Source organism: Aquarana catesbeiana, linkage group LG12, assembly GCF_042186555.1.
Source record: "Aquarana catesbeiana isolate 2022-GZ linkage group LG12, ASM4218655v1, whole genome shotgun sequence".
Lineage (NCBI taxonomy): Eukaryota > Metazoa > Chordata > Amphibia > Anura > Ranidae > Aquarana > Aquarana catesbeiana.
The window spans coordinates 239,709,821-239,725,721 of record NC_133335.1 but is presented as its reverse complement, the minus strand read 5'-3'; the positions used below and the strand labels follow the sequence as shown (position 1 = coordinate 239,725,721).

At 44.4% G+C, this 15,901-nt stretch overlaps 1 protein-coding gene and 1 long non-coding RNA gene across 3 annotated transcripts in view; one reads left to right on the top strand and one right to left on the bottom strand.

The window, feature by feature from the left end:
- The first annotated feature begins 402 nt into the window (after window positions 1–402).
- The window catches only part of LOC141113702 (cytochrome P450 2F2-like), a 31,444-nt gene continuing 15,945 nt past the window's right edge, over window positions 403–15,901 (top strand). The window contains exons 1-6 of one of the 2 annotated variants that reach the window (XM_073606967.1): window positions 403–655; window positions 6,727–6,889; window positions 7,767–7,916; window positions 8,698–8,858; window positions 9,845–10,021; window positions 15,314–15,455. In XM_073606967.1, the coding sequence (XP_073463068.1) occupies window positions 494–655; window positions 6,727–6,889; window positions 7,767–7,916; window positions 8,698–8,858; window positions 9,845–10,021; window positions 15,314–15,455 (955 nt within the window). In that variant the 5' untranslated portion in view covers window positions 403–493. Of the gene's footprint in view, window positions 656–2,298; window positions 2,323–6,726; window positions 6,890–7,766; window positions 7,917–8,697; window positions 8,859–9,844; window positions 10,022–15,313; window positions 15,456–15,901 lie in introns of those variants that run through there. The other variant, XM_073606968.1, reaches the window with a different exon arrangement.
- LOC141113703 (uncharacterized) lies at window positions 10,228–14,643 on the bottom strand. Its single transcript, XR_012236805.1, has 2 exons — window positions 14,536–14,643; window positions 10,228–11,136 (listed from the first exon to the last, which is right to left on the bottom strand). It is a non-coding gene; the product is annotated as an uncharacterized lncRNA (long non-coding RNA).

Genomic DNA, 15,901 nt, shown 5'->3' with positions numbered 1-15,901 from the left:
GTTTAAAAACTAATTTGGAAGGAAGCGAATTGCACGTGTCTAGTCTCCAGCCCCTCCTGTCGCTTTCTGCAGGCAGCCTGTAGTGGGCGGAGCTTCTAGAACAGCTCCCACCCCTATACTCTCTGCACAGGCTATGTACAGCGCAGTGATGATGTCACGCCTGCTTTTACAAGGTAATATCTGGGTTTACAAAGTCATTTGGTGCTCACAAAGTGTTTTTTTTTTTTATCATTTGTGGCTATTGAAGAATATATTTAGGTGAAAGTTTTTGTGCCCGGAGTTGAGCTTTAAGTTATTAGTAAACTATCATGTCTGATAAAGGAAGCTACAAGATATCAGCTACATTGTTACTTTCTTTACAACTATGTTACGTGTTCCGTGGTCACGCCTCTCCCCTGTGCTTGCTGAGTGGTTACATCAGAGGCCTAGAGGAGGGGCGGCGGGGGATAAATAAGCCGGGAAGGAATGTGCTCAGGAAGGAGAGGCTGACACCATGCTGTCCGCTCTTGTGGCCGGGCTCCTGGCTCTGCTGGCTTACCTGTACATCTCATCATGGAGAAGAAGACGTAACATGCCCCCGGGGCCCACGCCGTGGCCTGTCATTGGCAATCTGCACCAGATCAACAAGTTGGCTCCATACGACACATTCACAGAGGTGAGTTTGGGGGGGTCACAGCAGAAGCATGCAAACTACGATCATACCTCCCCCCTCCCCTTCTGAATGTTGGGGGCTCGTGTGCCAAATCATAAGATAGGAGCGATCGGTGACTACTGAGCAATCAGTTGTGATGGTCAGTCGTGGCTGCCTGCAAAAATGGCCATTGGCTGGCTGCAACCCCCCCTCCATAGCATTGGTGGTCAGTGGCTGGCTTCAAACCCCCCTAGCATTGGCGGTGGCTGGCTGGAACATGCCAGGGGTCCTTGGAATGCTCTACTGCACATGTGCCATAACATGTCATCGGGGGGGGGGGGGGGGGAGGGGGGGGCAGTGACTAGTCACTAATAGGGGCACAGTAGTCAGTGACTATTGAGCAATCAGTAACTGTTGGGATAGTAGACTCAGAAGTAGTAATGGTCAGTAGTGGCTGTCTGCAGAAATATCCGCCTAGCATTTGTGGTCAGAGGTTGGCTGCAAAAATACCCCCCTAACATTGGTGGTCAGAGGTTAAATGCAAAAATCCCCCCCTAACATTGGTGGTCAGAGGTTAAGTGCAACCCCCCCAACATTGGTGGTCAGTGGTTGAATGCAAAAATACCCACCTAACTTTGGTGGTCAGAGGTTGGCTGCAAAAATACCCCCCTAGCACTGATGGTTAGAGGTTAGCTGAAAAATACCCCCCTAACATTGGTGGTTAGAGGTTGGGTGCAAAAATACTCCCCTAACATTGGTGGTCAGAGGTTGGCTGCAAAATACCCCTCTAACATTGGTGGTCAGAGGTTGGCTGCAAAAATACCCCCATAACATTGGTGGTCAGTGGGTCAATGCAAAAATACATCCCTAGCATTGGTGGTCTGACTTTGGCTGCAAAAATACCCCCCTAACATTGGTGGTCAGCGGTTGAATGCAAAAATCCCCCCTAACATTAGTGGTCAGACTTTGGTTGCAAAAATCCCCCCTAACATTGGTGGTCGGAGGTTGGCTGCAAAATACCCCCCTGTCAGCGACTATTGAGCAATCAGTAACTGTTGGGATAGTAGACTCAGAAATAGTAATGGTCAGTAGTAGTTGCAGAAATATCCGCCTAACATTAGTGGTCAGTGGCTAACTGCAAAAATCCCCCCTAGCACTGATGGTCAGTGGCTGGCTGAAACAAACCCCACCTCAGCATTGGTGGTCGGTGGCTGTGATCCTAAGTGCACAGAGGTCCTCGGGGTAATCTATTGCGCATGCGCTGCAGCACGACATCTGAGAATGGCTGCAAGAATTCAGAAGAGACAGTTGCCTTCTGATGACGCCAAGTGAAGATGGTGGCACAGAACCCGACGTGGTGCAATCAGGTTTATGTTTACCAGTAGAACTTCACTCTCTCTATCAACATTAACTGATTGTAATCCTTATACTGCCACCCTTAGTAAATAGATAGGAAAGTCGTGATGAAGGTGGGGGGAGGAGCAGAACCAGAGCAGAGAGCCGGAGTGATCACAAAGTCCTCTATTGAGAGAATGGACTAACAGAGTTGGGCAAGGGTTAAATCCAGTAAACAGAGCACTAATCCGGGCACAGTACAAGAGATGGTCAAAGACTGCGGACATGATACAGGCGAGGGTCAGAGACTGGAGACATGATACAGGCGAGGGTCAGAGACTGGAGACATGATACAGGTGAGGGTCAGAGACTGCAGACATGATACAGGCGAGGGTCAGAGACTGGAGACATAGTACAAGAGATGGTCAGAGACTGCAGACATGATACAGGCGAGGGTCAGAGATTGCAGACATGATACAGGCGAGGGTCAGAGACTGCAGACATGATACAGGCGAGGGTCAGAGACTGCAGACATGATACAGGCGAGGGTCAGAGACTGCAGACATGATACAGGCGAGGGTCAGAGACTGGAGACATAGTACAAGAGATGGTCAGAGACTGCAGACATGATACAGGCGAGGGTCAGAGACTGCAGACATGTTACAAGAGGTGGTTAGAGACTGGGGGCATAATACAAGAGATGGTCAGAGACTGCAGACATAGTACAAGAGATGATCAGAGACTGCAGACATAGTACAGGAGATGGTCAGAGACTGCAGACATGATACAGGCGAGGGTCAGAGACTGCAGACATGCTACAGGAGATGGTCAGAGACTGCGGACATGATACAAGAGATGGTCAGAAACTGCCGACATGTTACAGGCGATGGCCAGAGACTGCACACATGATACAAGAGATGGCCAGAGACTGCAGACATACTATAATTTGATTGTACAATCTCCATTATATCTGCCAACAACTATATAGTACAGGGTCCTGCCTGATTGGATACTAATTGAATAGATTAGGTGGGCTGTGATTAGAGGTGGTGCGGGCTTGTGGAAGCTGCCCCTGACCCCCTCACTGGCAGACCACTACACCCCCCCCCCCCACCTGGACAGGTCAGATGCCATCCATGTCCTTACCTTAGGAGGTGGTGCTGGATCCAGGGTAGGGCTTCTGGAAGCTGCCCCTGACCCCCTCACTTGCACCCCCCCTCCCCGTCTGGATGGGTCGGACGCCATCCATGTCCTTACCCTAGGAGGAGATGCTGGATGCAGGGAAGGGCTCTTGAAAGCTGCCCCTCCACCTGCTGCAGCTTGCCGTGGGAAGTGCCGGGCCTTTCCTTCTCCTCCCTGGACTTCCTAAAACTCCCTGGCCAATCAGGTCTCAGGACCCGCTTCCTGAATTACCAGGAGGAGAAGCATGAAAAGTAATAGCGAATATTATTTCCCTAATGTCACACAACTGGGTGGGCTCGACGCGCAGAGCACTGAACCCATCCAGTTGTGTGACATTGGCGAATAGCGAGCACACCCTCTTTTGAAGCCAATTAGAGCCTCAGGCTCTAATCACGTGCTTCTAAAAAAATAAAAACCCCCAATGGAATCCATGTTTCCGGCACCCTGCATGTAGATTAGAGGCAGGACGCATGGTTTAGGGGCTGCCCCTAATGGAGCGGCCGCCACTGGGCACCGGTAACCTAATGGCTTCACAGCTGGTTTCCTACTGCGCAAATCACTCTGTGTTTTCTCAATGGGCCAGCTGCGGCAGGAACTTAGCAGGAAGTGGGTGTGGGTACCTGTCAAAACCAGATACCTGCTCCCCCCCCCAAGAAGGTGCCAAATGTGGCATCAGAGAGGGGGAGGAGGCAGATCTCATTTGGGTGGAGCTCCGCTTTAATATCCCTAGGCGGGCAGTGCATAGACAAAAAGGTAAAAATTACAGATATACAGGTAAAAAAAAAACGACATACTGAAATGCATCTATTTGCTGTGAAATAAAAAAGCTTAATTAAGGAAATAAACGTTATCAGTTGGGCAGCTGCCCATACGCTTTATTATAGTAATGGGTGCCACTCTGCTTGGCTTTGACTCCGGTGTGTACAAGGGCTCAGAGATACAGGAAAAACAGGATCTATCAGTTGAGATTCAGAGCTGAATGTCCAACTAGTAGGAGACATCAATCTCTGTTTGAAAAAAGGTGAAAGGGTAAAGCTTTAGGGGCCCCTTTGCATCTAAGCGGGGGGCCCCTTTTTGTTCCCCTTTAAAAACACACTAAACTGCAGTATGTAGACGTGAAGTGGCTATATAGAGAAGGAGGCTTCTATTCAATATGCATTGACATACAGAGAATTTTTTTTGTCGAATAAAGGACACATAAAAAGGCCTTCAAGGTGACTATGGATGCCAGATGGTGGACGGCCGTGCATGCACAATCTGGTCACTGATTGATCACTGTTATGAGTGATCACCGAACAGCCAATCATGTTCACATAGAATGACTGTGCATATTTGAGCCCATGAAGGAGGGAAGGAGCATTGTACACATGACCCCTTCCATTGGTGGTCAGTATAGAAGTGACCCCTTTCCATTGGTGGTCAGTGTAAAAGTGACCCCTTTCCATTGGTGGTCAGTGTAAAAGTGACCCCTTTCCATTGGTGGTCAGTGTAGAAGTGACCCCTTCCATTGGTGGTCAGTGTAAAAATGACCCCTTTCCATTGGTGGTCAGTGTAGAAGTGACCCCTTCCATTGGTGGTCAGTGTAGAAGTGACCCCTTCCATTGGTGGTCAGTGTAGAAGTGACCCCTTCCATTGGTGGTCAGTGTAGAAGTGACCCCTTCCATTGGTGGTCAGTGTAGAAGTGACCCCTTCCATTGGTGGTCATTGTAAAAGTGACCCCTTCCATTGGTGGCAAGTGTAAAAGTGACCCCTTCCATTGGTAGACAGTGCAAAAGTGACCCCTTCCTTTGGTGGCAAGTGCAAAAGTGACCCCTCCCATTGGTGGCTATTGTAGAAGTGACTCCTTAAATTGGTGGTTAGTGTAGAAGCAACCCCTAACATCGGGGGCCAGTGTAGAAGTGACTCCTTCCATTGGTTGCAAGTGTAAAAGTGACCCCTTCCATTGGTGGTCAGTGTAGAAGTGACCCCTTCCATTGGTGGCAAGTGTAGAAGTGACCCCTTTCCATTGGTGGTCAGTGTAGAAGTGACCCCTTTCATTGGTGGTCAGTGTAAAAGTGACCCCTTCCATTGGTGGTCAGTGTAAAAGTGACCCCTTCCATTGGTAGTCAGTGTAAAAGTGACCCCTCCCATTGGTGGCTATTGTAGAAGTGACTCCTTAAATTAGTGGTTAGTGTAGAAGCAACCCCTAACATCGGGGGCCAGTGTAGAAGTGACCCCATCCATTGGTTGCAAGTGTAAAAGTGACCCCTTCCATTGGTGGTCAGTGTAGAAGTGACCCCTTCCATTGGTGGCAAGTGTAGAAGAGACCCCTTTCCATTGGTGGTCAGTGTAGAAGTGACCCCTTTCATTGGTGGTCAGTGTAAAAGTGACCCCTTCCATTGGTGGCAAGTGTAAAAGTGACCCCTTCCATTGGTAGTCAGTGTAAAAGTGACCCCTCCCATTGGTGGCTATTGTAGAAGTGACTCCTTAAATTAGTGGTTAGTGTAGAAGCAACCCCTAACATCGGGGGCCAGTGTAGAAGTGACTCCTTCCATTGGTTGCAAGTGTAAAAGTGACCCCTTCCATTGGTGGTCAATGTAGAAGTGACCCCTTCCATTGGTGGCAGGTGTAAAAGTGACCCCTCACATTGGTGGCTATTGTAGAAGTGACCCCTTACATTGGTGGTTAGTGTAGAAGCAACCCCTTCCATTGGTGGCAATTGCAAAAGTGACCTCTTCCATTGGTGGCAAGTGTAAAAGTGACCCCTTCCATTGATGGTTGATGTAGAATATACCCCTGTACATTGGTCTTCAGTGTATAAGTGTCCATTGGTGGCGAGTATAGGCAGGAGATCAGTCTGCCATGCTTTTTTTTTCTCAAAGAACCCTTGCCAACATCTGGAGGAACCCTAGGGTTTCTCAAAACTCCGGTTGAGATAGGTTTAGTGTAGCCTTTATCAACATTTTTACCCCAATGGAACCCTGAAAACAATTTGCAGATCTCAAGGTCCCTGCTAAAACCAAATCATTGGGGGTGGGTGGTAAAAATGCCCCTTATGTTGTTGATCAATTGGAAGAATGCCAACCTTACAGACAGCTAAAAAGACCTCTAGTGTCATGCTGCTGGCCCTGCCAAGTGGGCTTGGCTTCGGAACTATGCAGGTACGATCAAACATAAAGTCAATCAGACACAGCTCAAGGAACCCCTAGAAATCTCTGGAGAAACCTTAGGATTTTACGGAACCCTGGTTGAGAATGGTTGCTCTAGCGACGCACTACTTTCAAAAAAACTCCCTGAGATTATTCTCCTTTGGAGTGTTTTGTCTAATGCACATTTTTAGTTTAGTCTTCACCATGGCTTTCATGTTGGGTAGCTGGCCGTACCTCTTGCTGTTGCCTGTGGTATCTTGCTATTCCTATTGACCCTGAACCCAAGTCTGCTCTTGCACAAAAAAGAATTGTGAATGTTGTTGCTTGTTCCTACTCGTTCCATACAAGCAGGAACGAACATCTGCCAGGTTGCGTTGGGTTATAAATTAGTCACCAGGGCTTTGCCAACAAATCCTAATTACAGTTCTTTTCTTTTCCTCTCTGTGCCAGCTTGGAGAGAAGTACGGGGGCGTTTACACCATCTACTTTGGGCGGAACCCGACGGTTGTTCTGTATGGATACGACGCGCTCAAGGAGGCCCTTCTGGGACAAGCGGAGGATTTCAGCGGAAGAGCCATTCTTCCTGTGTTTGCACGGATCGCCAGAAGAAAAGGTAACTAGGAACACGAGACACGGGCAATGGGCCGTAATGGGCCATTTTTATTGGATTTTAGGAGGACAAGTCCAAGTATCTTGGGTGCAAAACCACAAATCTAGTAGAGGTTTCAGGCCTATGTGATTTGATATCTCCTTCTGTCCTCCCCTCTCCTCCTTTTTTGTGCTAGGTTATTCAGGCTCAGCTAGACCAGCCTTGTTTCTTCCAGGTTGCCCCTGTCAATGTTACTACTTTGCAAAGGCAGGGCTTGGAAAACTCATTGTCTTTTACAGTATACCTCAAAAGATTGCAAAAGCATCCTCTGTAATGCAATTAGCTAAAGTAAAATTGTGTTGGATTCAGCTTCTATCAACTGTGTCTTATTGATGAATTAAGCTGCCTGTGGATGGTGCCAAGTCAGCAGATGACCATGAATTCCATATAGACTGGGTCTAAAGAGGTATGCCAATGAAATAAGTGGCATTTGGAGCAGAATAGAGAGTAGGCAGAAAAAGTGTTAGTGTTACCAGTCAGTACTCACCAGGGACCCCTCATAAGTTTGTTGGGCTTTGCTGCATGCTGAGTCATGACCTCAATGTCTACCCCACTTAATATTCCTGACCAAGAGATGGGAAGGTACCAGAAAGTAAGTCTGTATAGAGGGTGGAGCTGGTTGCGGATTTGGTAGACAAATACCGATCAGCCAGAGCCTGAGCCAGAGGTCAGTACCAAGGAATCATTATAAGACTGGGCAACAAGAGGGAGCCATTCTGATTGGCTGAAGCTCAATAGGTGCTGCCTGGTCTGCTATGTGGAGCATGTTGCTGTACATCCAAGAGCTGTAAATGTCCCCATTTGCTTTCTCGATTAAGTAATTATCTGTGTTTTATTCCAGGTGTGGTCTTCTCCAATGGACCTCACTGGTATCAACAAAGAAAGTTCTCCCTGACCACCCTGAGGAACTTTGGCATGGGAAAGAGGAGCATTGAAGAACGAGTGACTGAAGAGGCCAAGTTTCTGGTGGACTTCTTCAGATCAAAAAATGGTAACGGACTTTTTGATTCACACCCAGGTGTGTGATAGCCATGGCTGAGGCCAAACACAAGTACCATGCATATTTTAGGACTCTTTTGTCTACCTTGAATCTCCTTCATACATACATCTGACCTGTCTGACTATGGCACCACCTGACTGTAGGAACACATGACTTGGCACACTTGACTCAAGAGACACCCCGCCCTCTTAACTGATCTCCTGACTTACATGGTCCATTTGACTCAAGAGGCTACTAACCCACTTGACTGTAGGAACACTTGACTCGCATGACCAAGTTGACTCAAGGGACACTTTACCCACATAAATGTTGAAACAACTGTCTCATCTGGCCCACTTGACTCAAGAGACACCTCACCCACTTGACTGTAGGAACACCTGATTTACTAGGCCCACCTGACTCAAGATACACCTCACCCACTTTACTGTAGAAATACCTGACTTACTTGGCCCACTAGACTCAAGGCAGGGACACCTGACCCACTTGACCTGCTTGGCACATATGGGGAGGACAATTGACTTGTAACTAATGTGTGAAGGGGTTACAAGGAGGACCATGGAAGTATGTCTTAAAACGCACCCTATACATAAGGGGTAGACTGATAAGGTTCAGGAGAAAAGAAATAATGGTGGTGTTGTCCATAACAGCTGCTCAGAAGTTAGTCTTCTTTTTCCAACCTGTGCTAGAAACTTGACAAAGGGAATTCCTACTACTGTTGCCATATATTCAGAGACAATTTCACTTTAAGACCTTATTTCATGTTCCTTACCAGGGAAACCTTTCAACCCGGGCCCTGAGCTCACCGCTGCTGTGTCCAACGTTATCTGCTCCATCGTGTTTGGAGATCGCTTTGATACAGAAGACAAGACTTTCCAGACCTTGCACAATATGATCCTCGAAAATTTGACCTTCTTGGGCAGACTAGGCTTCCAGGTGAGCTGGAGCAGTAAACCCAAACTGGGTGACATTTCGCTTGGTCTGTGTACTGTGCATCGTGAAGCATTGCCATTTTTTGATGGTAACAACAGTGGACTATGCCTGTACAGGGTTCAAAATGGCCACTTCTAGTCTCTATCAGAAGACCATATGACAGGGTGAAAGTTGTCACTCTATAACATATGGTTACCGTACGTCCCTGTTTTGAGGTGTCTGTCCCCAGAAAGCATATGCCCACCTGTTTAGCATACACATTGTACTGTGCAAATACCAACCCATCAGTCCCACTGTGGGGGCGCCAACATGAAATACTGGAGCCATTTGTAAAATAAAAGTCCTAATGGCGCAAGGAGAAGGGGGGGGGGGGGTTGGCAGACTAAACAAGTCAACTAAAGGATAAGTCCATAAGTGTTCATAATTCCAAAAGTCCATTTTACAATGACTACAGCTCCTCTGGCAGAGTAATGGATAACCTCTGTACACTGTAAAATAATAAAAAGACAGAGGGCGCCAACATCTAAGTGTAGATTTTATTGGACTATGTAAAGAAAGGGTTAAAATGCATCCACATACAGTAGTTGCATAGTATTACAACTGTACTTGTAGAACTGCAATGTTACTGTTTAAATATCCTCAAGGCAACTCTCCTAACTATGCATGCACTTCTAGAAAATTGTTTGTCTTTATACTTTGAATGTCTAATGTCTGTATAAGGGTGTTAAAAATGGGAGCTTGATTTTGTGGGTGTGGCTACAAATAGGGGTGTGATTTTAGGGTTTGGGGTTGAAAGTGGGCATAGTCAGTAGAGTGTCTATGGGTGTTTATGAGTGTCTATGGGTGTTTATGACACAACAGAGCAAAGTAAATATCATTCAGTTTGGTTTTACACCTACTTTAAAGGTTTAATGAAATGGAAACTATGTTGCAGACTTGTTTCGACTTGTTGCGAGAAAATTTGATCTATCATGTCTCCTATTTCCCAGCTCTACAACGCTTTCCCAGAAATTCTGAGGTGGCTTCCAGGTCAACACAACAAGATCTTCCTGAATGGCACCATGCTGCAGGAATTCCTGGGCAACCTCATCAAAAATCACGTCAAAACCCGAGACCCCAACTGCCCGCGAGACTTTGTGGACTCTTTCCTAAATAAAATAGACGAGGTAACACCCAAAAAAATATGTTCTGTTGGGGTGGGAGACCAGGTTGAAGGAGACTTCAACCTAGTGCATTGGGCTTGTGAACTCTACCCTGAAGACCATGACTCGGCTAAATTGATGATAGGCAACTCCTATCCTCATATTGATTAGTGGTTCCAAATTAATAATAACTACTGCAGTAGGGAACAGACACAAAAGATACGCTCAGCATCTTTCCAAATTACTGTTCTGCTTTATTATGACGCAATTGAAGGTTTTTATGCACATGATTACGTAGGTATCACATTAATATTACAATTGTACATTTATGGTAACAAGGGGCGTTACATAGGCAGGCTAATTCTAATCAGGACTCGAAAGAATGTAAACATTTACTGAAAACATTATTAGTGCCGTGCACAGTGAGGGCAGTGTGCAATACATACAAAATACAATACAATTATATACAGAACGTACAAATTTCCATTACAGTCTCCCCTCTTTTGATCAATATTTTGATCACTAACCATACCTGCTATCACCTTTAACCTGGAACCTCCACATGCTTAGGTGGAGGTAGTCCTGGCCAAAGAGGCAAAAAAACTCCATTGTGGAGAAAATAATAGCTGAGCAACTTTTTCATTACAAAATGACTTTTCATTGTGAAAAACAAATGATTGATAAGACATATTTACAGAGTACTGGCTGTACACTCCTGTGGCCAGAATGGCCTTCTAGCTGAATTGTGGACATGCTGACTTATCAGCATATGTAAACACAGACAATTCTACATAAAATGGAAGACGTACAAAAGACAAATATGACTTCAACATGGCTAAACATGACTTCAACTACTTTTCAAATATATATATCCCTTACAATTAAAGTAATTGAATCAAAAAGTACCCTAGACTGTGATCACAAGAGGGAAACAAATCAAACACAGAGATTTCTTTAATTTAGTCATTTTTGCAGTGTCTGGTGTGGATCCAGGTGACTTTTCCTTCAAGTTTTGCAAAAACTGTACATGAAATAGATGCAGTATTGAGTCTCCAAACTTTTCCTTATATATATAAATGTCTCTTAACAATCCAAAAGTCACCTGGCTTTAGTTTTAGATCCTTCCAAACTTTTAGGATCTGGAATTGGGGAGAAAACACATAAATGAGTTTGTCAAAAAACCTTAAAAGATCAGCAACATTCTCCGTGAGATCCGAATGGAGGACTTCAGCTGCTGAGACAAAATATTAGCAAGTGAGTAACACACTCCCAAACCAAATCCCATAGGGAGAGAGTCCACCACCCCCCCTAGGGGCTTCATAAAATATAAGAAAACATTCAGGCAAAAGTTTTCTAGTTTCTTACTCTACTTTGTCCGCTACATTGTAGACAGTAGGGGGTGTAAAAATAAAACCGCAAAACTTCTAGTAAGGACTCTCCTATAAAAAATGATTTCCTCTGTTACTCTCTGTACTTTCTGGCACTCTGTACTTACAAACTACTTCTGATAACACTTTTTACTGTGGCCTTTGCAGTAGCATTTGCCACTGGACATCCAAAAAACATGTCCATACAGACAAAATGCATACTTGTAAGATCCTGACTTGGGCATCTGGATATATCTTTTTTGTAATCTCTGGGAGGGATGTTCAGCTTTTGGTAACACCTTTGGTAACAGGTAAAACAAGAAGTGGTATGTTATAAAAACAACTGTGGAGAACCCTGGCTCTATCCCACGCTCATTTACTAAGGCAGCCATAACTGCTTGTGACTGATGACACGGTCCATGTGTCAAGCTGAAGGGAAAAGAGTGGTTGGCAGACATAAATGATCACTTTTTCCAAAGTCCTGTTTCATAAGAAGTTGCCCCCTGTGGACCACTTGTTCTTCTCGTTCTGGGGTCCTTAAAGTTGAATTATTAATCCCAGCTATACTGGGCCAGAACTAGGGTGGAATCTGTGAGTTGCACAGACCCATCAAGTGTCCGGGGCTGTAAATGCAGCATCCTTAGAGTCACCTGGTCTGCTTCCATGTGTGAAAGTTAATATGGCTACCTCAGCAAGAAGCTGGAAGGCTGAAAACAGCCAATCAAATTAACTTGGCATGCTTGGTTGGTTTACCTGCCGAAGTAAAAACAAACTTCTGGCCCTTCAAATGGAACCAAAAGCTCTCTATATCTCGACTATCTATATAAATATACACTCTTTTTATAGCTCACAGGCTTTGCTAAAACATGGAGCTCTGCTTCTTGAGCTGGGCAAAAAGGATCCAATGACTTTGAATACAGAGTATCTTTCTGGGTGATAAACTGCATACTCAAATCTACAAAAAATGTAATATCTGGGTCTTCAGGGAGTGTGTCCCGCACGGGGCTCACAGCAGCTGATTCCTACACCATCAATTTAACACATGTGGTTTTTCCTTTCTTTTGAATAAATGTCCACATTTTTCATTGTTAGATTTGTACATAAATAAACTCATATTTTAAACCTTTCATTAGACAAACATTTAGTTATCTGTATATTTGCTGCGCAGAATGTCGGACCATTGACCAAAACAATATCTAACTTTGTCTAATAGCACCTTTGCATAAAAGCTACAGCTCTGATATATCAGGATGAACCCTTCATTACTGGGTCCAGCTTGCATGAATATATTACAATGGCTTGTTTTCTATCACACTATTTGTGTAAGAACTCCAGTTTCATGTTTCAAAAGACAACTTCTTCCTGGCAATATTATAATAAATGATAACAATACCCTGCGGTCATGGAGAGATGCCCATAAATCCAAACTATTCTTCTGCCTATACCACTTCACTTACAAGAAAAAGGGGCACATCATTTCACAATCCACACATTCTGCTTTGGATTTCAAAAATAAAAATAAATAAAAACAAAAGGATCAATAATCTGTATGATGGACCAGAAAGCATCAAAAACTATAACACAACTGGCTGCAGGTGGCATCTATCCTAACAGGGTGTGTGGACTTGATGTGATGGGTCTGTTATATTTAAATTTTATTTATTATTACTCTTACATCATGGACCGCACATCAAGTTATTATCAAAAACCTTACAATATCATTTTTGTAGAAGAACTTCTTATGTATCCCATCCATCTTGGCTTTGTTAAATATTATGGCAGCTTTATTCAAAATAACAACCTCATCTTAATCTTTTTTTTCTCTCAATAAGGGCTTATTGAATAAATGTAAAATTACAAAATTGTTATCTTAATCTAAACTAATCCCATTTTTACAAATTTCCCCAATAACCTGGATTTCATTTCCAACCAAAGGTTGTCTAAACCAGTTTCAATATATCTATATAATTGTTAAACTCATATTAGAAATGAATACTCATTATTACTTAATTTTACTTAATTTCCCTTTTTTAAATGCACTGTTTCCACTATCAAAGGATATTCAATTTGTGTAATACACGGTTAAATGTAACCTTCATTTTACCGTGTTTGGAAAACAGATTCAAAATAATTGTGATCACATTGTTTACCATTAGATTCGTTAACCCGGCACATTTTGTTATAAATGTTTTGTCTAAAAAACAGAAATTGGCATGATGTCCTTCCAGCTTATCACTAACCTCTCATCCCAGCCACATTTCTTTCATGAGAGCATAAAGGAGGGGGTCACATCTGCGTACATGGCACACACAAGCAATAGAACTAAAGGTCCCAGCATTCGCACATACATTTTTCCCATTTGTACACAACATGTGCATATCATTCTCTCACTTTCTTTTAACTCTTTAATATTTTCCTGCCTAAATTCTGCTTTCCTTATTTTGTTTAAATAACTTTTATATCTAGCTTCTATGATTCTATGATCAGATGGGGAGCCACAGTGCTCATCCCATCTTCCCTCTCTGACAACATATAAAGTATTCTGTTTTAACTCTCATTTCTCTGTTTCTGACTTTTACTAGTTGTAGTGCCTGATCCCAAATTCATCCCACAACTTACATGAAAATGTCCCTTTCTGTCTAGTTCTAATGTCACCCTTGATCCATCCTGCTCACATTGATAGCTGTTTCTCTAGCTGTTTACTCTGCATGATTCTTAGTCCCTGTGGACCTTGGTAACCCAATTACCTATTGTGGATCTCTGTCCACTTTAACCATTAATATAGGGGCTCAGTATAGGCGGAACCACACCTTCGGTTCATATATAGCGCTTCTCTTGCGCTGGGCATTTTTGAGGGTCTCTTACCCTTCATTCCCTTACTTAATTCAATGCCCATAATGACTGGCCAGTCTTCTCTCTTCTCTACTTGTGCCTATACCCTCTTGCCTCTAAACTACTTTATCTAGCAGATGTACTACATATACCTGTGAACAGTACTATTCTTCCCTTTCTTATTTATAACACTCCGATGGACAATAGACAGGGACAACATAACATATAACCACCAATCAATACAGTTCGATTAAGGGGAGTAAAATAGGTACCCTTTGTCCCGAAAATGCCTTACCGATCAAGGAAGTCTGATAACTCAAATGTAAGCAAAAGGCTTACCTCAGCCGGCTGATTATCAGAAATTCCCGGATCGTCTCAAGCTCCTCGTTTCGGATACTCAGGGTCACCTGGAATCCCCTCCTAAGGCAAAGCTCGCCATGCATGACTCGGCTAAATTGATGATAGGCAACTCCTATCCTCATATTGATTAGTGGTTCCAAATTAATAATAACTACTGCAGTAGGGAACAGACACAAAAGATACGCTCAGCATCTTTCCAAATTACTGTTCTGCTTTATTATGACGCAATTGAAGGTTTTTATGCACATGATTACGTAGGTATCACATTAATATTACAATTGTACATTTATGGTAACAAGGGGCGTTACATAGGCAGGCTAATTCTAATCAGGACTCGAAAGAATGTAAACATTTACTGAAAACATTATTAGTGCCGTGCACAGTGAGGGCAGTGTGCAATACATACAAAATAGAATACAATTATATACAGAACGTACAAATTTCCATTACAGTGTACAGCAGCCCTTTTAGAAATCTTTGAGCAGCTTTCACCAACCAGCTGACCTTCAGCCTTTCTCTTCTGTCTTGCACAGATGTACAGGCTCCTCTCCTGAACTGAAATGGCACAGCGCCACCCACTGAATGAAGGCCAGATTGCACCTGACGCCATATGACATCCTCCCACAATGCTTCTCTTGTGCGGCCACAGGGCGTGATCTGTCACCAGCTGTGTCCACCATATGTGTGATGCTGGCAGGAAGAGGGTAAATATGGCCAGTTGGGTCTCATGTTGTTATGTTGTTTCCTCCCCCCCCAGGAAGCCAGTAACCCGGAGTCCCATTTTACCATAGAGAGCCTGACAATGACCACCTTCAATCTCTTCATTGCCGGGACCGGCACCACGTCCTCCACCCTCCGATGGCTGCTGAAGTTTATGATGGAATATCCCGAAATCCAGAGTAAGGATTGTATTCATATTGCTGATACAGAGCCTAATCGTTTTTGGAAAGGGACTTTTTGTGTGCACCATATGTGTTTGCAACCCAGATATTACCTTGTAAAAGTAGCAGGGACATCATCACTGTGCAGAGAGCCAGGTTGTGGGAGGGGCCCATCAGCTCCACCCCCTACAGGCTGCCTGTAGATAACTTACGTAAGGGGGCGGAGACAAGACCAGTCACCCTGCACAAGGAGAGTTGTGGGAGGGGCCCAGCGGGCTCCACCCACTACAGGCTGCCTGCAGAAAACTACAGGAGGGGGAGGAGACAACACCAGTCACATTGCACAAGGAGAGAGCAGAGCTGTATGAGGGGTCCAGCAGGCTCCACCCACTACAGGCTGCCTGCTGAAAACCTTGAAAACTACAGGAGGGGGCGGAGACAAGACCAGTCATCCTGCACAAGGA